Source organism: Loxodonta africana, chromosome 23 (assembly GCF_030014295.1).
Source record: "Loxodonta africana isolate mLoxAfr1 chromosome 23, mLoxAfr1.hap2, whole genome shotgun sequence".
In the NCBI taxonomy this organism is placed as follows: Eukaryota; Metazoa; Chordata; class Mammalia; order Proboscidea; family Elephantidae; genus Loxodonta; species Loxodonta africana.
Genome location: NC_087364.1, coordinates 16,274,112 through 16,300,416, shown reverse-complemented (window position 1 = coordinate 16,300,416; position 26,305 = coordinate 16,274,112). Strand labels below are relative to the sequence as shown.

Here is a 26,305-nt window from a genome sequence, read left to right as displayed (position 1 = left end):
TGGCAGCGCGCACGCTGGAGCGTGCCAATTCCGAGCGGTTGAGAGCCGGCGCCCAGCGCCTCGGGTCGGGCCGAGAGGATAAAAGGGGCGCGCTCCCCGCCGCGGCGATCCCCGCGCGGTGCCTTCAGCGCCCCTGGCCCGCCGGCGAGCGGGCGAGCACCTGGGCGGCCACAGCGTCGGGCCGGGCCCACAGCCGAGCCCGAGCGGGCGCAGGCAGACGGGGCGCGCAGGCCTCTCGGGGACCCTCGGGTGCGCAGCTACCCAGCGCCGGGACCCTCTGGACGGCGGGCATGGCGGCGGCGGCGGCCCGGCCGAGCCTGACCTCCATCTCGTCGGGGGAGCTGCGCAGCCTGTGGACGTGCGACTGCGAGCTGGCCCTGCTGCCTCTGGCCCAGCTGCTGCGCCTGCTGCCGGGCGCCTTCCAGCTGCGCGGGGACCAGCTCGCTGTGCCGGGCCCCGGGGAGCCGGGGGCCGCGCGCGGGGGCTTCAACGTCTTCGGCGACGGCCTGGTACGCCTCGACGGACAGCTCTACCGCCTCAGCAGCTACATCAAGAGGTGGGTGGTCCCCGCCGAGGACGCCACCCAGCCGCAGTCCCCGGAAGCCTGACTCTCCTCTCTTCCCTCCATGCGGTGTCTGCAGCTTCCCCCGGGGGCCACAGCGTTCTCCCGCCCTGGCTCTTTCCGTCCTTTGCACCGACTTTTTGCAGCTGCAGCTTGGAGCCGCCTAGAGGGTTACCTCGGCCGGGGCGCACGAGGGCGCCCAGGCTGAGTGCCGGAGCTCGATGCGTCCCCACCCAAGGCCCGTAACCGGCGGGTGATTTTCTCATCCTGGCTCCTTAACTGGGTCGGATGAACTCAAATTGGTGCACACCCTACAGGGGGTGTTTGCAGCTGAGAGAGCGAGAGACGCACACCCTGGCTTCAGATTTGCGGTGTGTGGGTTGGGGGAGGAAGCAAAATTCTTTTCAGCACTTGGCTGTGTCTGGTGAGAAGAGCTGCTCAGGAGGTGCCGGGGGAACACACAAAAGTTCGATTTCCCATCTTTGGCCTCTGACTGTGTTTCTAGAGAAATAAACCAAGGGTGAGAAGAGGACAAATCTGAGAAGTCCAGCTCAGGGCTCTGTGGGCTGTTGAGTGGGCAGATAAGTTCTGGGAAAACAAGTGTGAGAGTGTAGTTGCCAGGATAGCCGGTGCAGAGCTGGGACCAAACCTGAAGCTGGATTTGATGGAGGCCCTGGGATGTTTAACTGCTGTGGCCGAAAGCACCGGGTTTTCCCTGGAGTGCTTTCTCAGCAGAGATGAAGCCGGCCGGAACACCATCTATCAGGGCAGGCTTCTATCTTGATCTTGTTTGGGTAGCAGCTCAGTTCCGCTCTGTCCTTACGCTTCCAGAGGTCACCCTGGGGCCCACAGCCCCCTGATATTTGTGTGGGAATAGGGCAAGTTCAGTCTAAAGTTTGAGTCAGAGATGAGTAATGCCTTTGCTATAGGAAAGACAGCATCGGTGTGGCTCCCTGTGGAAGGGATGAAGCCAGGAGGTGCCAGCAAACAAAATGAGATATTTCAAATGCCTTCTTCAAAGGTGGGGGAAAAGACAAAACAAAACAAACAAACAAAACCCCCAAAACAACAACTTAACTCTTCCGAACAAAGATGGTGAGGGCTTCGTATGCCTAAAACCCATTCCGCAGGAAGTAGTTCTCCTTACGTATATGTATTCTCCTTATGTATCTCTATTCTTGTGGACACATAAGAATGGAAACCCTGGTGGTGTAGTGGTTAAAAGCTATGGCTGCTAACCAAGAGGTTGGCGGTTCCAATCCACCAGGTGCTCCTTGGAAGCCACGTGGGCCAGTTTTACTCTGTCCTTTAGGGTCGCTATGAGTTGGAATCAACTCAATGGCAGCAGGTTTAGTGTTTTTTGGTTTTTTTACATAGGAATCATCTGGGGATCTGTTTTTCGTTTGTTTAAGTACCATTTTATTGCCTTAAAAATTTTTATTGTACTTTAGGGAAAGGTTTACAGAGCAAGCTAGTTTTTCATTAAACAATTAATACACATAGTGTTTTGTGACACTGGCTGCCATCCTATGACATGTCAACACTCTCCCCTTCTTGACCTTGGGTTCCCCATTACCAGCCTTCCAGTACCCTCCTGCCTTCTCGTACCTGCCCCTTGGCAAGTGTGCCCATTATGTCTCACTTTGTTTCATGGACCTGTCTAATCTTTGGCTGAAGGATGGACCTCAGGAGGGACTTCATTACTGAGCTATAAGGGTGTTTGGGGGCCATACTTTCGGGGCTTCTCCAGTCTCTGTCAGACTATTAAGTCTGGACTTTTATTTTTTTGTGAGTTAGAATTTTGTTCTACATTTTTCTCCAGCTCTGTCCAGGACCCTCTATTGTGATCCCTGTCAGAGCAGTCGGTGGTGGTGGTAGCCGGGCACCGTCTAGTTCTGCTGGACTTAGTCTGGTGGAGGCTGTGGTAGTTGTGGTCTGTTAGTCCTTTGGACTAATCTTTCCCTTATGTCTTTGGTTTTCTTCATTCTCCCTTGCACCAGTAGGGTGGGATCAGTGGAGTCACTTGGGAATCTTGTTTGAAGTAGATTCTGATTCAGTATATCTGGGGTGGAAACACACATTCTTAGCAGGGGTTCTAACCAGAGTGAATCTGTTCAAAGCCACGGTTTGAACCCACCCAGCAGCTCCTTGGGAGAAAGACCTGGCTATCTCCTCTCATAAAGATTAAAAAATCCATTGCTGTTGAGTTGATTCCAACTCACAGCGACCCTATAAGACAAAGTAGAACTACCTCATAGGCTTTCCAAGGCTGTAATCTTTGCAGAGGCAGACTGCCACATCTTTCTCCTGAGGAGCGGCTGGTGTGTTCGAACCACTGACCCATTGGTTAGCAGCCAAGTGCTTAACCACTGCACCTCCAAGGCTCCTTCCTGTAAGGATTACAGCCTGATAAACACTGTGGGGCAGTTCTACTCTGTCACATGGGGTTATTATGAGTTAGAATTGACTGGACAGCACCTATTTGTTCAATACATAAAAGTGCTGACTCACGCTCTCACACACACACACACACACACATTTTCTCCTACGATACAGTAGGACGTGACCTTTTGGAAGCCGATCACCAAGCCTTTCTTCTGAGGTGTCTTTGGGTGGATTTGAACCGCCAACCTTTCAGCTAGTAGTCAAGTGCTTAACCATTTATGCCACACGGGGACTCCTCCAGCCTTTCTGGTCCTTGTCAAACGCCTGCCTGTCTGCCTGGATGCAGCCCCCACTGTCCCCAAGTCTTGGCTAAGCTGTGTCTCCTCTTAGGGTCCCCATTGTTCACCCCTTGGCAGTGTGTTTGGCCCAGCAGGATGCTCTCTTTTCTAGTTCCTGTCTCAGCTCAGTAGGTGGTTCTAACTCCAGGCCCTCTCCCCTTGCTCTATATGTTTGAATGGTTAACTAGTTTGTAAGCTTCTGATCGAGGACCCCGGGTGGTGCTTGGCTGCTAGCCCAAAGGTTGGTGGTTTGAACCCACTCGGCAGCTCTGCCAGAGAAAGAACCGGCGATCTGCTCCCATTAAGATTATAGTCTAAGAAACCCTATGGGGCAGTTCTGCTCTGTCACATGAGATGACTATGAGATAAAATCAATTTGAGAGCACCTAACAACAACAACTAACTTAAACCTTGGCAGTTTGAACCCACCCAGCAGCTCAGCAGGATAAAGACCTGACTCCTGTAAAGATTACAGCTTAACAAATTATACTGGGCAGTTCTACTTTGTCACATGGAGTTGCCATGAGTTGAAATTGACTTGATGGCACACAACAACAACACAACAAGCTCCTGAATGGCAGGACAATGTCTAACAGCAGTGCTTTTCAAACTTAAAATCAATACACAAATCTCCTAGGATCTTCTCAAAATGCAGGATCCAATTTAAAAAAAAAAAAGGGCAAGGGGTCCAGGAGTCTGCATTTTTGCAAGGTCCCATGTGATGCTAATACATTGTTTTCCTTCAGAATATTTTTTAAAAATTAATTTTATTATTTTGTTGCGAATATACACAGCAGAACATACACCATTTGACAATTTCTACACATACAATTCAGTGACATTGATTACATTCTTCGAGTTGTGTAACCGTTCTCATCCTCCTTTTCTGAGTTGTTCCTCCCCCATTAACATAAATTCACTGCCCCCTAAGGTTCCTATATATCCTTTCCAGTTGCTGTTGTCAATTTCATTCCATATAGATAGGTCTTAAAAGGGCTCAGTGCAACTCGAACAAATAGAAGAAAGGAAATAATAAAAATTAGAGCAGAAACAAATGAAATAGAGAACAGAAGAACAATAGAAAGAATCAACAAGACCAGAAGTTGGTTCTTTGAAAGGATCAACAAAATCGACAAACCATTGGCCAAACTGACAAAAGAAAAGCAGGAGAGAAAGCAAATAACCTGAATAAGAAATGAGATGGGTGATATCACAACAGTACCAACTAAAATAAAAAGGATCATAACAGAATATTATGAACCATTGTACTCCAAAAAATTTTGAAAACTTAGAGGAAATGAGCAAATTTCTAGAAACACACTCTCTACCTAAACCAACTCAAACTGAGGTAGAAAAACTAATCGGACCTATAACAAAGGAAGAAATTGAAGAGGTAATAAAAAAAAATCCCAACAAAAAAATCCCTGACCCAGATGACTTCACTGGAGAATTCTACCAAACATTCAGAGAACAACTCACACCAATACTTCTCAAACTATATCAATGCATAGAAAAGGAAAGAATACTCCCAAATTCATTCTATGAAGCTAGCATAACCCTGATGTGAAAGCCAGGCAAAGACACCACAAAAAAAGAAAACCACAGACCAATACCCCTCTTGAATATAGACACAAAAAGTTCTCAACAAAGTTCTAGCCAATAGAATTCAACAGCACATTAATAATAATAATACAACAAGGCTAAGTGGGATTCATACCAAGTATGCAAGGATAGTTCGACAATAGAAAATCAATCAACGTAATCCACCACATAAACAGAATAAAACAATCACATGATCATCTCAATCGACACAGCAAAAGCATTTGAAAAACTCCAACACCCATTCCTGATAAAAACTCTCAGCAAAATAGGAAGAGAAGGGAAATTCCTTAACAAAATAAAGGGCATTTATACAAAACCAACAGCCAACATTATTCTCAGCAGAGAAAGACTGAAAGTATTACCCTTGAGAATGGGAACTAGACAAAGATGCCCCTTATTACCACTTCTATTCAACATCATGCTGGAAGTCCTAGCTAGAGCAATAACGCCAGGAAAAGAAATAAAGGACATCCAAATTGGTAAGGAAGAGGTAAAACTATCTCTATTGGCAGATGATGTGATCTTATACACAGAAAAACCCAAAGAATCCACAAGAAAGCCACTGGAACTAATAGAAGATTTCACCAAAGCAACAGGATACAAGGTGCACATACAAAAATCACTTGGATTCCTCTACACCAACGAAGAGAACTTAGAAAAGGAAATCAGGAAATCAATACCATTTACAATGCCCCCCCCCCAAAAGATAAAATACTTAGGAATAAATCTAACCTGGGATGTAAAAGACCTGTACAAAGAAAACTACATAACACTCCTGAAAGAAACTGAAAGAGACCTACATAAATGGAAAAACATACCATGGTCATGGACAAGAAGACTGAACTTTGTGAAAATGTCAATACTGCCTAAAGCGATGTATAGATATAATGCATTCCTGATCCAAATTCCAACAGCATTCCTTAATAAGATGGAGAAGCTAATCACCAACTTTATATAGAAAGAGAAGAGGCACAGGATAAGCAAAGCATTACTGAAAACGAAGAGCAAAGTGAGAAGCCTCACTCTACCTGTTCTCAGAAGCTACTATACAGCCATGGTAGTCAAAACGACCTGGTACCGGAACAGCAAAAGACACATAGATCAATGGAACAGAATTCAGAACCCAGATGTAAATCCATCCTGCTGATATTTGTCAAAGGACCAAAGTCCATTAAATGGGGGAAAAGACAGTCTCCTTCACAAACGGTGCTGGCATAACTGGATGTCCATCAGTAAAAATGAAACAAGAACTGTACCTCACATCATACACAAAAACTAACTCAAAATGGATCAAAGACTTAAATATAAAACCTAAAACAATAACGATCATGGAAGAAAGCATAGACACAGTGCTAGGGACCCTAATACATGGCATAAATACAATACAAACCATAACTAACAATGCACAAACACCTGAAGATAAACTTGATAACTGGTAGCTCCTAAAAATTAAACACTTATTCTCATCAAAAGACTTCATCAAAAGGGTAAAAAGAGAAACTACAGACTGGGAAAAAATATTTGGCTACAACATATCCAACAAGGGTCTAATTTTGAAAATCTACAAAATACTTCAACACCTCAACAATAAAAAGACAAATAATCCAATTTAAAAATGGGCAAATGATAGACACTTCACCAAAGAAGACCTCCAGGTAGCTAACAGACACATGGGGAAATGCTCAAGATCATTAAGTATCGGAGAAATACAAATGAATGCTACACTGGGATGCTGTCTCACTCCAACAATACTGGCACTAAACACATACCAAAAACAAGAAACAAACAAACAGAAAAAAACGGGAAGTAATAAATGTTGGAGAGGTTGTGGGGAGATTGGAGCTCTTGTGCACTGCTGGTGGGAATGTAAAATGGTACAACCACAATTGAAAACGATATGGCACCTCCTTTAAAAGCTAGAAATATAGATACCATATGATCCAGCAATCCCACTCCTAAAAATATATACTAGAGAAATAAAAGCTGTCACACAAACAGACATATGCACACCCATGTTCATTATAGCATAACTTACAATAGCAAAATGATGGAAACAATCTAAGTGCCCACCAACAGATTAATGGATAAACAAATTATGGTACACACACATAGTGGAATGAAGAACAATAATGGGATCCCAGAAACGCCTCACAACATGGATGAATCTGGAAGGCATTATGCTGAGCAAAATAAGTCAATCACAAAAGGACAAATATTGTATGAGACCACTATTATAAAAAACCAAAAAGAGATTTATACACAGGAAAAAAAAAACTTTGATGATTACAAGGGAGGGGAGGGATGGGAAGGGGAAATCACTAAGTATATAGTAGACAAGTGTCAACTTAGGTGAAGGGAAAGACAACACACAATATAGGGGAAGTCGGCACAACTTTACCAAGGCAAAGTCATAGAAGCTTCCTAGACACATCCAAACACCTTGAGGGACCAAGTTGCTGGGGCTGAGGGCTGGAGAACATGGTCTCAGGAGATATCTAGGTCAATTGGCATAACATAGCTCATAAAGAAATGTTCTACATCCTACTTTGGGGTTTTAAAAGCCATCCAAGATACATCAATATGTCCCACTATGTCCGGAGTAAAGGAGAATGAAGAAAATCAAAGACAACAAGGAAAAAATAGGCCCAGAAGATTAAGGGACCACATGAACCAAAGCCTGAGCCCAGAAGAACTAGATGGTGCCCTGCCACCACCACGAACTGCCGTGACAGGAATCACAATAGAGGGTCCTGGACAGAGCGGGAGAAAAATGTAGAACAAAATTCAAATTCACACAAAAAAGACCAGACTTATTGGTCTGACAGAGACTGGAAGAACCCCAGAGACTGTGGCTCCCAGACTCAGAACTGAAGCCACTCCTGAAGTTCACTTTTCAGCCAAAGATTAGACAGGCCTATAAAACAAAGAAGAACACAAGTGAGGGATATGGTTCTTAGTTCAATCAAGTATAGGAGACCAAATGGGCAACTTCTGCCCAAAGGCAAGACAAGAAGGCAGGAAGGGACAGGAAAACTGGACAATGGACACAGGGAACCTGGGGTGTAAAGGGGGAGAGTGTTGGCACATTGCCAGAATTGCAATCCACGTCACAAAACAACCTGTGCTTAAATTTTTGAATGAGAGACTAATTTGCACTGTGAACTTTCTCTAAAGTACAATAAAATTAAAAAGAAAAAAAAGAGCTCAAGGCTCAAGGCAGACATTCTCTACTAATTAAGCTAATTAGTTTGGTTCAAAAGAGACTTTGGGGATATTTTTGGTTTAAGGTTTAAAGATCATCTCAGGCAATAGTTTCAGGGGTTCATCCAGCCTCCAGGGATCCAGGAAATCTGGATTCCATGGGAATTTGAAATTCTGTTCTGCATTTCCCCCCCTTTATAGAATCTTCAATCAAAATGTTCAGTAATGGTAGCAGGGCACCATCCAGTTCTTCTCTTCTCCTGGTAAAGTAGGTAGTCGTTCATGGAGGCAATTAGCTACACATTCTGTGTGCTCCTCCTATTCCTGACTCTCCTTCTTCCTCTGTTGCTTCAGGTGAATAGAGACCAATTATTGTGCCTCAGATGGCCACTCGCAAGCTTTTAAGACCCCTGGCTCTACGTGATACTAATGCTTTTGGTCCAAGCATCATACTTCAGATAACAAGATCTTACACGCCTATCATTTCATACTGAAATGGTTTATTTTCTTATCTGTCTCCCTAGTAGACTGTATGCTCCTTGAAAGCAAGGCCTTTTCTTTTTCATCTTCGTGTACTAGGTGTCCAGCACATAGTAGGTGCTCAGTAAGTGTTTAGTGTATGAGTGAATGCGTGAATCGTTCTTTGCCTGCTCACCATGTTTCACACACTTAGCGTCAATAATCACATGGCTGACTGATGGCCTGAACGTATCCTCGATCTGAGCCACGGACATGAGCATGGTAAGTCTGAACAATTTGCTGCATTTCGCTCCAGCTGGGGCAGAAGAAAGAGGGGAGGAAGTGAAAGGGAAGGTATGTGTCATTTGAGAGTTTGGAGTGTGGTTGTGCAAAAGCTGTAAGTTAACACTGAAGACGCATGTCAGGGCCATCCTGTTTACCCCCAAGGGTAGCCTGTCCCTGAAAGCTTTACCTTAGTGTCACAGCTAGGGATTATGAAAGCCACCAAGCAAAGGCTGAGCATCCCACACCAAGACTATGGCCATGGCAGGCCTCTTTTTCTTGCTCCATGCTCCCCTTCTCTCTCTCTATTTATCGAGCCCTGGTGGCCCAGTGATTAAAGAGCTGTGACTGTTAACCAAAAAGTCAGCAGTTCAAACCCACCAGCCACTCCTTGGAAACCCTATGGGGCAGTTCTACTCTGTTCCTGTAGGGTTGCTATGAGTCAGAATCAACTTGATGGCAATGGGTTTGGTTTGGTTTGGGTATGTGTGTGTATATATACATATACATATATGTATACATATATAGTATTTTATTGTGTTTTCAGTGAAAGTTTACACAGCAAATTAGTTTCCCATTTAACAATTTATATACAAATTGTTCAGTGACATTGGTTACATTTTTCATAGTGTGTCAACATTCTCACCCTTTCCATTCTGGTTGTTCTGTTTCCGTTAATCTAGTTTCCCTGCCCCTCCCCCTGACCTTCTCATCTTTGCTTTAGTGTAAATGTTGACTGTTTGGTCTCATATGGAGGATTTTTTAAAGGAGCATAGTACTCACAGGTGATACTGTTTATTTTATGAGCCAATCTGTTATTTAGCTGAAAGGTGACCTCCAGGTGTAGTTTCAGTTCAAAGTTTAAAAGGTATCTCAGGGTGATAGTTTCAGGGTTTCCTCTACCTTCAACTAGTCCAGTAAGTCTGGACTTTTTAAGAATTTGAGTTTTGTTCTACATTTTTCTGCCATTCTATCAGGGTCCATCAATTGTGTCCCTGGTGAGAACAGATGGTAGTGGTAGCACCCATATTTTTTTAAATGAACACACACATACCCACATGTGGTAGCCATGGGTTTGAATTCCTATTTGTCTTTGAGCATTAAATGGTCAAAGCCAAGGAGAGTTAGGAGCAGAGGTGATTTGAGACCTCAAGGAGCTCTGGAGAAAGGAGGGATCTCAGCGGGTGGGGGGAGGGTGGTCTTTCAGACCCTCCTGATTTGCTAGAAACAAAATACAGTGCTCTTTTTTGATCCCATCTTTCAGATGCTGCTTTTGTTAAGCTGTTCCACTTAGCCCTCTAAAGTGAAAAAAGGAGGGAAGAAATTGGAGCAAGGAGGGAGAAACTCTTGCTCATTTGTCTTCCAGATTGTTCCTCATTGTTTCCTGGTAACTCAGATGGACACAGCCCTGGTTGTGTCAAAAGCTTAGAGAACTTCACCCCATAGCCAGCAGAGCTTGCCGGATTAAAGATGAACTAATGCTAATATGAACCCCTGGTGGCACAGTGGTTAAGAATTTGGCTGCTAACCAAAAGGTCGGCAATTCGAATCCATCAGCCACTCCTTGGAAACTCTATGGAGATAGTTTTACTCTTCTCTATAGGGTGACTATGAGTCAGAATTGACTCGACGGCAATGGGTTTTGCTTTTTTTTTTTTTTGGTAATGCTGGTAGTTCAGTGGAGGTTCCATTCCCAGCCAGTGCCCCTCAGGCACAGCCAACACCCGTCTGTCAGTGGAGGCTTGGCTGTTGCTATGATGCTAAACAGGTTTCAGCAGAGCTTCCAGACTAAGACTAGGAGGAAAGGCCTGGCAATCTACTTCCAAAAATCAGCCAGTGAAAACCCTATGGACCACAACAGTCCAGTCTGCAATTGATCATGGAGATGGCACAGGACTGGGCAGTGTTTGGCTCCAGTGTACATGGGGTGGCCGTGAGTCAGGGGCAAGCTCAATGGCAGCTAACAACAGCAACGTTTACTGAGCATCTACTGTGGGCCCAAGTACATATTACACGTACTGCATTTAATCATGACACTGAAGGAAATACTATGATGATCCTTCTACAGATGAGGACACAGGTTCAGAGGCGTTAAGTAAACTCACTGAAGGTCACAGTAAGTTGTAGCTCTGGGACTGAGTTCACAGAGCCAGTGAATTACGACATGAATTGTCACTGTTATCAGGTGCCATTGAGTGGATTCTGACTCATAGCAACCCCCGTGACAGAGCAGACTGCCCCGTAGGGTCTCCTTGGCTGTAATTGTTACAGAACTAGATTACCAGGTCTTTCTCCAGCAGAACCTCTAATGGGTTCAAATCACCTGCCTTTTAGTCAGCAGCCCAGGGCGCTGTCAGGACGCCTTATGACATGAATCAGATACATCTTATTTCTAATCCCTGTGTTTTCCACTATATTGTCCTGCTTTTTAATCTGGACCGAAGCCAGGCTTACAAAATTTCACTGTAGAGTCACGGTAAAAGCAAAGAAGAAATGACAGTTTCATGGAACTGTTTTAAACTGTTTGCTTTTCATCCCTAATGATAACTTCAGTGACTACAATAAATATTCAACACACAGAAGTGTATTTGCCTTAGTAATTCAGAAATATTCACAGTTGAAGATTAAAAAAATAACTTAGTCCCTAAAAGCAGTCCTGATGATGCAACGGTTAGGTGCTCGGCTGCTCACCGAAAGGTCCTCAGTTTGAACCCGCCCAGCGGTTCTGCAGGAGAAAGACCTGGCCACCTGCTCCCATAAAGATTACGGCCTAGGAAACCCGATGGGGCAGTTCTGCCCTGTCACATGGGGTTGCTAGGGGTTGGAATTGACTCGATGGCAACAGGTTTGGTTATAGATAGGGAGTTCATTAAGTTTATTAAGTATGGAGCTTTCTTGACTGTAAATTCTGTTATCAGAGCTCTCCTGTGAGCAGCATCTGTGTACATCTGTGGCGCAGAGAAAAAGGGACAGATTCTGTGATGACAGTTACAGCCTTATAACCCGTTGCCGTTGATTCCAACTGATGGTGACCCTATAGGACACTGTAGAACTGCCCCATAAGGTTTACAAGGAGTGCCTTGTGGATTCCAACTGCCAGCCTTTTAACTCGTAGCTGAGCTGTTATCCACCGCCCAACCAGGGCTCCTACAGCCATATAAAACCAAAAAACCAAACTTACTGCTGTCAAGTCGATTCAGACTCATAGCGACCCTACAGGACAGAGTAGAACTGCCCGATAGAGTTTCCAAGGAGCGCCTGGAAGATTCGAACTGCCGACCTCTTGGTTAGCAGCCATAGCACTTAACCACTATGCCACCAGGGTTTCCTACAGCCATATAAGAGCCTAAAAATGCCTTTTGAGTCATCAGAGGAAGATTGTTATGTTGGGCATAGTTTTATAATTCATGGCATTTTATTTAATTCAGACTCCAGAATGGGTCATTCAAGTACAGGTCATACATTGAACTCAGTGTGTGACTACCCAGTAGCCCTGTTCTCGGACCAAGCCAACTCACAGCTCTTTGAGTCTGATAGCACTCAACAAGGCATCTACAGAATTCTGGGGACAACTGATTATTCTCCCAACCAGTGGTCCTTTCTAAGTTGAGATTTTTATCATTTTCCTTTAAGCATCGGGTTCATTGGAACAAAATTGATGATTCTACCATTCAGGTGTAAACTGAATTTGTTGGCAGAGGTAAATTACACATTGTAATTGGTGTCATCAGAAAAAGGAATCAAAACTACAGATTTTCTGGATGCACTGTACCAAAAGCCATGTGCATGTCCTCAAACATGACAATCAGACTTCAGATATTGACGAAACAGAGGAATCGCCCTGAAGAAAATATTAAAAGAGCTTAAATGCCTATTAATTTGGCAAAGTCGTGCTTCAGCGGTAGAATTCTCATCTTCCACGAAAGAGGTTCGATTCCTGGCCAACGCACCTCCTGTGCGGCCACCACCCATCTGTTGGTGGAGGCTTGTGTTGCTGTGATGCTGAACTGGCTTCAGTAGAGCTTCCAGACTAAGAAGGACTAGGAAGAAAGGCCTGGCAATCTACTTCTGCAAATCAGCCAGTAAAAACCTTGTGGATCACAATGGTCTGATCTGCAACGAATCACAGAGATAGCACAGGACTGGGCACTGTTTTGTTCTGCTGGGCACGGGGTCGCCATGAGCCAGGGGGACTAACGGCAGCTAACAGCACCAGATGCTTATCACGTAGCTCAGTGGTAAACAAGGTAAGAGGTGAATATGAAAACCACCCCACCCCAGCATCGCACATCTGTCTTTTTGATATTTCCTCTGATCATACTTGCCCTTTTTTCTTTTCTACTTCTTCAAGGCATTTTTCCCCCTTTCTCCCTCTGCACATCCCTCCTCCCTCCCTGCCCCCTCAATGCAACAGCAGAGCTGACCGTGGTTGCCTCTTTTCACCCCCCTCCCAGGACACCTTGCCTGCCCTGTGCAAGGTCATTGTTATCTGAATAGATGAATGGCAAGAGGGATTAGGAGACCGCAGGGGACCCAGTAGTGCTGCCCTTCCACCCGACCCCCACACTTTCTAGGTCCCGAGTACCTCAGATGTAATAAGGACCATGTGAACACCTACCTGGTGCCTGGTGCCCAGCACACTGTCGTTGTCAGCTGCCATCGAGAAGCCCTGACTGATGACAACCCCATGCACAGTGAGAAGAAATAATACTGCCTGGTCCTGCACCATCCCCATGATTGGCTGTGGGTCAGACCGTTGCAATCCATGGGGTCTTCACTGGCTGATTTGCAGAAGTAGAGCACCAGACCTTTCTTCCTAGTCCTTCTTAGTCTGGAAGCTCTGCTGAAACCTGCTTAGCGTCATTGCACCACGTGAGCCCCCAGGGACAGAGGTGCATTGGCTGGGACTCAAACCTGGCTCTTCTATACGGAAGGCAAGAATTCTAGCATTCACATAAAAAACCCTGAAAACCTGTTGCTGTCCAGTTGATTCCGACTCATGATGCCCCCATATGTGACTCAGTAGAACTGTTCCATAGGGTTTTCTCGGCCTTAGTCTTCGTGGGAGCAGACCTCCTGGTCCTTCTTCTGCAGTGCCGCTGGGTTTGAACCTCCAACCTTTAGGTTAGTAACCGACAGCAAACCCTTTGCTTCACCTAAGGTCCTTTACCACTCCTACCAAAAAACAAAAAAAGCCCGTTGCCGTCGAGTCAATTCTGACTTATAGCAACCATATAGGACAGAGTAGAACTGCCCTATAAGGTTTCCAAGGCTGTAATCTTTACAGACACAGATCTCCTTGTTTTTCTCCTTCGGAGCCACTGAGTGGGTTAGAACTGCCGATTTTCAGTTAGCAGCCGAGTGCCTAACCACTGTGCCACTAGGGCCCTTACCGCTCACATAAAAGGTGCTTAATGAATAGCTGTCGAAGGAATGAATAAAAAGAGTGAATAACTCAGCAAACGGTGGTCCTCTTTCTTCTTTCTGCGCTTCTTTTCTCCAGGACCTTTTGGCAGATCGTGAGCTGGGAAGGGGAGGAAAATCCTCTCTCTGCTGATAGGGAACACAGCACCACCCCCTCCAGGCTTTGGAGGGTCCCCTGCCTCACCCCGTAGCGTTTTTGTTGTCTGATTTTCAGAAGTAGATCACCAGGCCTTTCTTTCTCACGGACTATACTCACACTTAAGTGCTCTCTGCACACTGTTCTGCCCAGGTGAGGGCGAGGCGGGGGAGGGAAGGGAGAACAACACGAGATCCTCCACCTTCCTTCTCTCACCCCATCCGATCCTTTATTACTCTGCAGGCTCCCTGCCACCTTGTCTGTTCCTCCTGTTCGTGTTCTTCTTAATTACTCTTGCCCCGCCTCACCACTGGACAGTGACCCCTCGCCCACACCCCTAAACGTCAACACCTCCACCGTGTCCTTCTCTGGAACACTCCAGCCCCCCTCCCCCCATCCCACTGCTGGTCCCCAACACCACCAGAGCAGATGGGCTGGGAGGCAGAGACTGCTTTCAAGGCCTGGTGATCTAGAGGCAAAGAGTGTTGTAGAAGGCCCCTCAGGGGTCAGCTTTTCAAGCTCTCCAAAGCAGGTCTGACAAGCCTGGAGAAAAGATAATGACGTGGATTTCTAAGACACCAAGCTGGGGACAGACAAGCAGAAGCTGTGTTTTTCTGGCTTGGGGGTAGGTATGGCCAGGAGTGCTCTTGGTCTGCACACCTGGGCAAATGTCTTGCATGCTGGCCCCTCTGCGTGCGGTCCGGGAACTGTACGTAGAGGAGGGGCTGAGGGGACAGTGTGGCCACAGCCCCTGAGACAGTTTGTTCTCCTCTGCTGGGATTTTCATATCAGGCACCATGAAGACAGGTAGCTGGAAAGAAATGCGTGCAGCTTGCTCTGCTCATGATTGCATATAAAAAACAAACACGCTGTTTACTTAGCAAAGAGCCTCCTGAGCATGGCTCTACACCCCATTCATTCTGTGCAGATGCCCACAGCTGCAACTTGGATAAGCTCAGGGTTTAAGAGGGACTGGTGACCAACCCTGGTGGTGCAGTGGTTAAGTGCTATAGCTGCTAACCAAAGGGCTGGTAGTTCAAATCTACAAGGCACTCCTTGGAAACTCTATGCGGCAGCTCTACTCTGCCCTGTAGGGTCACTATGAGTCGAAACTGACTCAGTGGCAAGGGGTTTTGATTTTTGGTCACACTGAAAACCCTGTGGAGCACCGTTCTACTCTGACACAAATGGGGTCACTAGGAGTCAAACGCTATAGCAACTGGATTGGAGTCCTAGGTGGAGCAAACTATTAACGCGCTTGGCTGCTAAAAGGAAGGTTGGTGGTTTGAGTCTATCCAGAGGTACCTTGGAAGAAAGGCCTGGTGATCTATTTCCAAAAAGTCAGCCATTGGAAATCCTATGGACCATAGTTCTACTCTGATGCACATGGGATCACCATGAGTCAAAACTGACCTGATGGCAACTGGGGAAAAAAAAAAAGGAATTCAGGCAAACCTGCTTTTAAATCCTAGCTCTATCATTAACCACTCCCTGACCGGTGCAAATGGTTAAGTGCTTGGCTGCTAACTGAAAGGTTAGAAGTTCAAATGCACCCACAGGCACCTGGAAAGAAAGGCCTGGACGTCACTGAAAACCCCATAGAGCACAAGTCTACTCTGACACAGCTCCATGAGCTGGAGTCAACTCGATGGCACCAAGTTGGTTGGTTGCAGACCGTCCTCCCACCCACTGGATGCCACTTGATCACTGTATGGCCACATGGCATCTGAGCTTGAGTTTAGTTAGACAATTAGCCATGCTTTTGAAGGAAGCTCATTTGCACTGTGATCTGTCTTTTTATCAACAATGTGGGTAATGACATAGAAAAGCTGCTTGGAAATTCTGTAGGGCAGGGAGAGAAAGGGAACTCGCTGGATGACAGGGTCAAGATTCAAAAATCTTCCTGGGCTAAAATAATAAACTAAAACCAAAGAGGCTAATTTTAATAAGGATATGAGTAATTGTGCAACATTAAAAAAAGTTTGTTTTAATTATTTTTAATGGTACAAGCTCCGGGTCAGGGCAGACATGAATTGGCAATAGTTCATATGAATACTGGTTGATTGTAGAGTCTATGGAGGGATTGGAAAGGGAGGGGAAGAAGGGAGGAGAAGGAAAAGAAAATCTCAGACCCACCAGTTAGATAGGACATCTCCAACAGAGAAACCCAAAACCAAACTGGGTGCTGGTCTAGTCAATTCTGACTCATGGCGACCCCATGTGTGTTGAGTAGAATTGTGTTCTGTGTTTTCAATGGCTGGCTTTTCAATAGTACATCTCCAGGCCTTTTTCCAAGGTGCATCTGAGTGGTCTCCAACACCAACTTTTGGCTTAGCCGTTGAGCTTGTTTTTAACTGTTTGTGCCACCCAGGGACTCACAATTCCACTTATTGAGTGAATGAAATTCATTCTCAATCTAGAGGGACTTAAAGTTCTCTTTTTTTCTTTACTGTGATGCAAATATATCTAACAAAACATATACGCCATCCCAACAACTTCTCCATGTACAAATCAGTGACATTGATTACCTTCTTCAAGTTGCGCCACCATTCTTGCTATCCTTTTCCAAATCATTCCATTACCGTTAACATAAACTCAATGTCCCCTAAGCAAAATCTTTCCCTTCTTCCCCCCTCTTCCATCCCTGGTAGACGCTAGTAATCTTTGATCTCTATATATTTGCCTATCTCATATAAGCAAGATCATTACAGTATTTATCCTTTTGTGGCTAACTTCCTTTGCTCAGCATGATGTTTTCAAGGTCCATGCATGTTGTGGTACACAGGCTTACAGCTCTAACAGCTTCAAATTCACTCTTAGAGCCTCAAAAGATGATGGTACTGATAGAGACTGCTCCTGAGAGCCAGTTATTGTTGTTAAGTCACTCCAAAGACCGTGGCCACTTTTAGGTTTGACCAGGCAAGGGGGATATACAGTACAAAATATGGATATGGCAGCCTCTGTGTAGGACACATTTTAGGGGACTTTCCTCAAGGTCTGTGGATGTGGCAAGCACTGATTTTGATGGGAGGGGACGTTACATTTGCAATTATCTCTGCTTTTTCATAGATATGTGGAATTGACCAACTACTGCGATTATAAAGACTACAGGGAAACTATATTGAGCAAACCAATGCTGTTCTTTATTAATGTGCGGACCGAAAAAGACACCTTGAAAGGTCGGTAAATAAGTGTTTTTGATGTGGTTCTGCCTTGGTGGGCAAGGTAGATATCAGCTTGTGACAAGGCCAGGAGCAGGGCACCTAGGGTGTTAGGCCATCTGAAGCACAACACCAGCCTGCAGAACAAACCTGCAAATGATTCCAGAGAAGAAGCCATCTGTCTCAGAGTTTTCTTTTATGCTTCCTGTCTAGGCAGGAAGTGTGCTGATGTTTCATAGTTCCTGTCTAGGCAGGAAGTGAGCTGACATTTTGAGCCTGAAAGGATTGCACAAATGACTGGAGTGATGATGACGACGATGATGATATATAGTATCATGTATCAAAGTTAGTCTTGGCAGCACAAAAGTTAAGCAGTCGGGTGCTGACCAGAAGGTCAGTGGCTCAAACCCACCAGCTGCTCCATTGGAGAAAGATGTGGCAGTCTGCTCCCGTAAAGACTGCAGTCTAGGAAACCCTATGGGGCAGTTCTACTCTGTCATATAGGGTTGCTATGAGTCAGAATTGACTCGATGGCACCTAACAACAACAAAAATCATGCATGTATAGACCACTTGCCACCTACTGTGTGTGAGGCATACTTTAATGTAATTTGCACAACAGCCCTGTGGGGCATATTATCCAAATGTGGACATTTTTAATATGAAAGTAGTGTTATTAGTAACTATGCTGGGTCAAAAGTATAAACTGGGACTAACCGATGTAAACTGGGATATGTGGCCATCCTATGGGGTCACCATCAGTTAGAATTGACTTGATGGCAACTGGTTTGGTTTTTTGGTTTACCTACAAGGGAAGTACTTTTACTTTCCCCATTTAACAGGTGAGGAAACTGAGGTAAAGAAAATAGTAGTTGTAGATGCTTTTGTGCTTCATGCTATGGCTTTAGAATTTCCGTTTTAGGTGCATCTCTGTATTATTTCCTCCAAGAAACGAGATTAATTAGTAACAACCATGTCAACTAAAATTCCAGTATAAACATGTCTCCCCTCTTCCTGGGCCCTGCTCTCTCAGAGTGATAGATGGGGAATGTTTTTAGTATAACGTTCTATGATAGAGGTTGAATTTGTTACATTTATTTCTAAACGACATTCCTAAAATGAGTCCAAGGTAATAAGGAATGATTTAAAAAGTCCAAATAAATCTCCTCGAGCTTTCACTCTTTCTCACTTAGATTCGTGGAACTTTCTCTTGATCATTTCCTAATTCAGAGTCATGACTCCGCGGCAGGGAACAGAATGTACGGTGATGAGCGGGGCTCTTCAGAGAACCTGAGCCCTGATGTTATTTGCCTTGATGTTCTTTGACCAGGAAGCCAGATATTTCTGTAGGCATGTAGTTCACAGGTTTATCAAGGGGCACTTCCTGCTTCTATCAGGAGGAATCTAAAGAAAGAATAAAGGACCTCTCTATTTTAACATTTTAATGGAAGTATAAGGAGTGTGACATAGAGGTATTTGTGGGTGGCCTACAGAAAGAATGCAATTGTCTGAAAACTATTGTTATAGTACTGGTTAAATGTGAGAAATGCCATAAAATGAAGAGGCCCAAATATATAGACACTTAAGATGATCAAGCTAATTGAAAATTGTGATTAAGGCAACATATCCAGCCCTACTATTAGTCCAAACTGCAAGTTTGTGCAAATTAGAAAAAGCCACCATTTTCTCCATTTCCTCAACACACTTTATTGATGCTTCCCAGAAACTTGTCATAATACATATACAGATAGACAATGTCCATGAACGCATATGGCAGCCCCTAGAGTTGTACAAATAGACAATGTCCATGAATGCACACGACACCCCCTAGAGTTGTACAAATAGACAATGTCCATGAATGCATGCGACACCCCTTAGAGTTGTACAAATAGACAATGTCCATGAATGCACATGGCAGCCCTACCAAAAAAAAAAAACCTGTTGCCAGCAAGTTGATTACAACTCATTGTGACCCTATAGGACAGGGTAGAACTGCCCCAAATGGTTTCCAAGGCTGTAATCTTTACAGAAGCAGACTGCCTCACCTTTCTTCTGTGGAGCGGCTATCGCGTTTGAGCTGCCAACGTTTCAGTTAGCATCTGGGCATTTAACCAATGCAACACAAGGGCTCCTTATGGCAGTCCCTAGAATTACACAAATAGACAATGTCCATGAATGCACATGGTGCCCCCTAGAGTTGTCCAGTGCACACCTGCCCAACCAGCACAACTGTGGAGTTTGGTGGCCTTGTGTGGAAATGAATTCAAGGTATCAAATAATTTGTTGTCTTTATTTGTCTATCCCTTGCCTCCAAGTGGATATATATTGTTAGTTTAATTATATCTAAAGTGCCCAGTATTAAACATAATTTGGGAGAAAGAAGAAAATAAGATGAATAAGGTTAGTTCCAAGGTTAGTTCAAGATGCATCCCTTGAGGACGTAACACTTATTGGTGGCCCATAGGTTTGACTCTGAGATCTCTCAAAGCCAATGCAACGTGTTCAGTTCTCAAGGTCACATAATGACTGTCTGTGGCCTTTAACCAGAGGGTGACATGGAGATATGTGTGTCTTCCTAGACAAAAGGTTTGAATAACTAAGGTCACGGAGCTTGATTCTGAGAGCTGGAAGAGCTCAGAAGCACAAGTTAATAACGTTTCAAATTTCCTAAAGAGTAAACAACCTTCTTTTTGCTTAGTTTGCATAGAATTAAGTGTAAAGACCCTCAACGAGATGAACTGACACAGTGGCTGAAATAACGGGCTCAAACATACCTACTATTGTGAGAATGGCACAGGACTGAGCCCTGTTTCGTTCTGTTATACACGGGCTTGCTATGAGTAGGAAGCAACTCCATGGCACCTAACAACAACAAATTTAAGAGGTTACCAAAAAAGAGAAAAGAAAGGAACTGTCTGCCAGGACAGACACAGAATTATTTAAATAACAGAGGGACTTTTTCCCCACATGAGATTGTGCTAGCAGTGGGGGCAGGGAGGCCAATCAACCTCAGATTGCCTTGAGTCTTAGAACCCTAGACGAGCCACGTGGCCGAAGGAGTGCCAGGCCTGCGGGAGGCTGAGGGAGACCAGGAGGAGGGCACCAGGAACCTCCTTCCTGGGCTTGGCTGGTGTTCTGCTTTGCAAATGAGGAAACATCACAAAGAGCAGAGTCACTGCAAGGTGGCGACATGAAAACCAACCATCTATCTACACTTTTCACGTTAGTGTCCCGTGCTGGAGACATTGGGTGGAGGCCCAGCCCTCATCACGATCATTCTAGAATGGGACAAACTGCAGCCCTGGAAGAGCCGATTTTCCAAGCCGCTTGCTCTAGCTATCCCCCAGAACTCCTGTCAAACCTGCACGATCATCAGGAATCTCATTTCTAGAAATACTATGTAGACTTTGCAGTCAGGGTCAGAAGGAGGGGAGAGGGAGGTTAGAAATGAATGAAACCTCCAAATCGCATGGGAATCACTGTTTTATCGAATCCTAAGGAGCATGTCCATGTCACGCGTGCGCACGTGTTTATCAATTCTGCTTCCTCATTTCTAGAGAAGACATACGCATTTCTTGTGAACACAAGGCACCCCAAGATAAGAAGACAGATAGAGCAAGGGATGGATATGGTGATATCCTCAGTGATTGGAGAGAGCTACCGACTTCAGGTGAGCATTAGCCTGTCTGAATCCAAGGCTGTTAAACCACATAGGGGTGTCCCTGCGTGGTGCAAACTGTTAATGTGCCTGGATGCTAACTGAAAGGTTGGCAGTTCAAGTACAACCAGAGGCACCTCGGGAGAAAGGCCTGATGATCTACTTCTGAAAAACCAGCCATTGAGAATCCTACGGAGCACAGCTCTACTCTGACACGCATGGGGTCGCCATGAGTTGGAGCCAACTCAGCGGCAACTGGTCTTTATCACATAGAAAAGGGCCTGGGCGTTTGATTCAAGAACTGAGTCCTGAGAGCCTTCAGTGAGCTATCTCCAGGCACTTCAGTTCTCCGTTGCTTCACTATTGCCACCAATAAATGCCTTAGTTCTTGGCAGCTTATTAGAAATGGGTTAAGGAGAAATATCATTTTGACCAAGCAGTTCAGCATTCTTAGGTGGAATGTGATACAAATGCAAAGGCTAAAAAAAAAAAAAAAAAATCAAGGAAACAGTGAAAAAATCTTATCAGGGTGAAAGAGAAATAAGGAGTATGATGGTGTTGGACATTGGGCCATTGTTAATTCTGTAACGTCAATGTCATAGTTACACCCGTGGAATTAATTATGTGTTTCTCTCTCGTTCAGTTTGATTTTCAAGAGGCAGTGAAGAATTTTTTTCCTCCAGGAAATGAAGTGGTTAATGGAGAAAATCTGAGCTTTGCCTATGAATTCAAAGCCGATGCGCTGTTTGATTTCTTCTACTGGTTTGGCTTCAGCAATTCCACTGTAAAAGTGAACGGGAAAGTGCTGAATTTGTCCAGTACAAGTCCAGAGAAGAAGGAGACCATTAAATTATTTCTGGAAAAGATGAGTGAACCTTTAATTCGAAGGAGCAGTTTCTCTGACCGAAAGTTTAGTGTAACTTCCAGAGGTATGTTCAAAATTCTGCAGTATGTGTGGGCAAAGTAGATAAATCAAAGGGTAGAATGATGTGACAGGAGATGTTGTTGTTGTGTGCCGTCAAGTCAATCCCGACTCATAGCCACCCCATTCGACAAAGTAGAACTGCCCCATAGCATTTCCTAGGCTGTAATCCTTATGGAAGCAGATCGCCAGGTCTCTCTCCCGTGGAGCCGCTGATGGGTTTGAATCACTAATCTTTTAGTTAGCAGCTGAGCATTGGAACCAGAGGAGAGTGAGTCAAATGAGAAGTCAAGGCCTATTGATGAAAGGGAAATATAATAGCATGTAATTCAGAAAATAAGAAGTGGGAAATGCTTCCTACCGAAAACAAATACAGTGACTTCTCCTTTTTGGCTCCTTTAAGTTTGCTGACAACAGGGGCAGTGGCGGTTCAATTTTAGAATTCACGCCTTCTATGCGGGAAACCCAGGTTCGATTCCCCACCAATGCACCTCACGTGCAGCCACCACCCATCTGTTGGTGAAGGCTTGTGTGTTGCTAGGATACTGAAGAGGTTTCAGCAGAGCTTCCAGACTAAGACAGACTAGGAAGAAAGACCTGGCGATCTACTTTTGAAAATTAGTCAGTGAAAATCGTATGGATCACGATATCCCCGTCTGCAGCCAATCATGGGGATGTCCCGGTCTGCAGCCAACCACGGGGATGTCCCGGTCTGCAGCCAATCACGGGGATGTCCCGGTCTGCAGCCAATCACGGGGATGTCCCCCTCTGCAGCCAACCGTGGGAATGACCTCCTCTGCAGCCAAACCAGTCAGCCTTTGGTTCTGTTGTGCGCGGGGTTACCATGAATCAGGAGTAACTAAGGACAAGTTTTCTAACGTAACAGTTCTATGGTGCAGCACTACCCGATATAAAATTAAATAAATATTAATGCTTATTCAACTATTAGTAACAGTAATTTAAATATTATTAAAGAGTGTTGCTTTCCTGATGTGCCTATTCTGGGCAACAGAATGTTCACTGAAATTATCAGTTGGGGGAGGGGTCTACACGGTTGGGCTATCTACCTTTAACAAAACAGTGAAAACTGTGAGAGCCGGATGACAGGACTGCCTTGTTTTTCTGCATCTGCAAGTTTTCTGCCTTTGGGGGCAGTCTTATCACTTTTCTGTCGCTTGTTTTAGTGGAAAGTGTCTGTGTTTTCCTTCTCTGACAGGTTTCTGCCTTACACAAGCTCCGGCTTTTGCAGGTTTTACTGTATTTGGAAGGATTGTCAAGATTTTTTAAGGCCACACAAGAATAACTCCAGAATGTTTCATATACCCATTGCTGACCAGTCAATTCTGACTCATTGAGACCCTACAGGACAGGGTAGAACTGCCCCATAGACTGTAAATTTTTACAGAAACAGACTGCCACGTTTTTGTCCCACTGAGCAGCTGGTGGATTCAAACCACCGATGTTTTGGCTAGCAGCCAAGCTCATTAACCACTGTACCACCAGCGCTCCAATTAAGTCTCCCTAGACTTAACTGTCTTCTGCCAGCCCATTCTTTCTGCTCCACGCTAGTCTGGCCTGGAAAACAGCTTCATTAAATCAAGACTCTTGTTGCTGATTGCAAAAACCACTGGTCTCTATGAACATAGAGTTTTTGAAATCCCTGTGGAGCACAGTTCGACTCATGGATAGAAACCCTTATGGAGCACAGTTCTACTCTGATGCACCTGGGGTTGAAACGGGTTGGGGTTCACTCAATGGCAACTGGTATCAGGCACGCAGAGCCAGCACGCAGCCTTGGAGGGGCACAGAGCCACCAAGTCCGCTGGTACAGTCCCCGCTGAATCAGTTATCTCAGCTCTGTTCCCTTCTCCCCACCTGACTTCTGCCCTAGGTATCTATTCTGCAGAGGTAGGCCTTCTGGACATCCAGTTAGAAAGAGTCCATGCAACACATACGCAAACCCACCCCAGCCCACGGGAAATCTCCGCACCTATGTCCTGCCATCCTAGTCACCTCATCCTGGCAAACAAACAGCAACATGTTTCTGGTTAGCCTTTGAGTTTTCTGAGAAAGCCAAGATTCTCTATTGGTTATTAAAATTATTCTGCTTTATGTTAAAGTGTTAAAGGCATTTTTTTCGGTGATGGAAATAACACATGCCTTGTTCACTGTGTTTTAGGTTCAATAGATGATGTTTTTAACTGCAATCTGTCACCCAGATCATCTCTCACGGAGCCTCTTTTGGCAGAATTACCATTTCCAAGTCTTCTCGAAGCTGAGGAGACACCCAACCAGTTTGTCTGATTGAGTTTCACTTACACTGAAGAACTGGGCCAGGATGGAAGGTGGAGGGGACAAAAAGACATGGGGGCTGGTTCTCCCATCTGCTGGTCAATCTCTTCTCTATTCTCCTTGGCTCTATGGCGGGTCCATGAGTGTGATGTCCAATGCAGTTGACTCTTGAATTGTGTGGTGACCAGGAAGGAGGGTCTTTGGTCCATGGCCTGTGACGGTGTCCTGGTCTTTCAACCCTTCCCCAAAGAAACAGAGGAGCAGCACAGTCCTGTCACCTGGATATTTTGCTTAGTGTCCTGGTATCTTGGGAATTTTCTGGGCAATCTTTGTGGGGGTAGTCTGACTTGAGGGTGGACCCATGGGTTTGGCCTTCTGCTTGTGAATTCTTGTCTGAGCCCAAATCCAGGAAGCGTGGGGTCAGCACTGCTGGTCTCTTGTCAACCTGGCTGGGCAAGAAGCCGTTGACCTCTTTCGTTGGGAGGCGAGTATGCTTTTCATCCTGCCTATAGGAAGGCCTTATGGGAAGCAGTCACGGTAAGGGCCACTGGAGGGTTGCCAGGCTGATAGGATGGTAACAGTGCCACCGCCTGTCTGAAATTTGAGCTCTCCTGGCCTCTCTCTCAACAAAGTGGCCCATGTACAATGAGGCCAGGTGATAAGGTACCAAACAATGACAGGGGAAGGATAACGGATATTCAGTGTTCTCCTTGCTAAAAACACATTATGTCAGTTGGGTATTTCAGATGAGCTCTTAGGAATCATAATACTAAAAGCAAAAGGGAGGGAAGTTACCGCATTACCGTAATACATTGTTACATCAATACATTTTTCACCTCATAGCTACAATGGAATTCTTCAAAAGGGAAGGAAAATCCTGTCTACATATAAAAACCTGCATGAATGAATCACTACATACGCTTATTAATGAGGAAGACTTATGGGTCCTGAGCATATTTTTCTATCCCTTTTTAAAAAGTATCCCTGTATTATGCATTTCGATAACACTACTCATTGTCCCTTCGTTTATATTTGAGACATCATGTACTACTTTGTACAATTAGAACTTTTCTTAGTGTTCAACACAGAATTGATTAAAGTTGCCACCGAGTGTGCGTGCCTCCTTTCCATCATGGTTTGTGGGTTATACGTTTGCCTTGTAACCTGACTAAATTAGGATAAGAATTGCAGTTTTTTTTCACAGCCTGAGAAGAAAGATCCTTTTGAAGAGCAGAGCTCTGATGTATTTGGAGAAAAGAAACAAGATTTGATATTGATCTTTCAGAAAAGAAAAAAGGGATGCTACTTAATAACAGAAGATAAATATTTGTTATTCAATTCAGTAAAAAAGGAAGAGTGTTCACAATAAAATAAGTTTTAGACCAATGCAAACAAACTACTGCCCATCAAATATCTAATGCTTCCCAAAGGAAATGGTAGAAACTCTATTCACAAAAATTGACCCCAAAAAAGACTTTATTTTACAAATAGATGAATTGAGAAAAACCATAGTAATCGCCCCACGAATAGACCAAAAACCTAGAAGGTTTCTTTCATCATTAAAAACTTTTTTTTTTGGGTCAACTCTCTAGACCAGGGCATTTACTCATTCGGTATTCATTCACCAAAGTTTTATTGATTGCCTGTAAGGAATACACTGTGCTAGTGCTAAGAGCAAAGATTTTATTAGCAAACATCACAAAGAAGTCATACTGGGCAATCTTTAAAATTGATGAAAAGTCTATGGGGACAGATCTTTCTAGGTAAAGAAGACCTCAATCTGGGTATAAATCTGGTAACTATGGTCTAACCCAGTTGCTGTTGAGTCGATTCCGCCTCATGGCAACTCCATGTGTTTCACAGTAGAACTATGCTCTGTAGGGT

At 44.7% G+C, this 26,305-nt stretch overlaps 1 protein-coding gene across 1 annotated transcript; it reads left to right on the top strand.

The window, feature by feature from the left end:
* MEDAG (mesenteric estrogen dependent adipogenesis) lies at positions 1-25,551 on the top strand. The gene is made up of 5 exons (XM_064275279.1): positions 1-556; positions 17,459-17,568; positions 21,107-21,219; positions 21,851-22,136; positions 24,309-25,551. The coding sequence occupies exons 1-5, from the start codon at positions 291-293 to the stop codon at positions 24,431-24,433; spliced, it is 900 nt and encodes a 299-aa protein (XP_064131349.1). The 5' UTR covers positions 1-290; the 3' UTR covers positions 24,434-25,551.
* Positions 25,552-26,305: the final 754 nt, after the last annotated feature.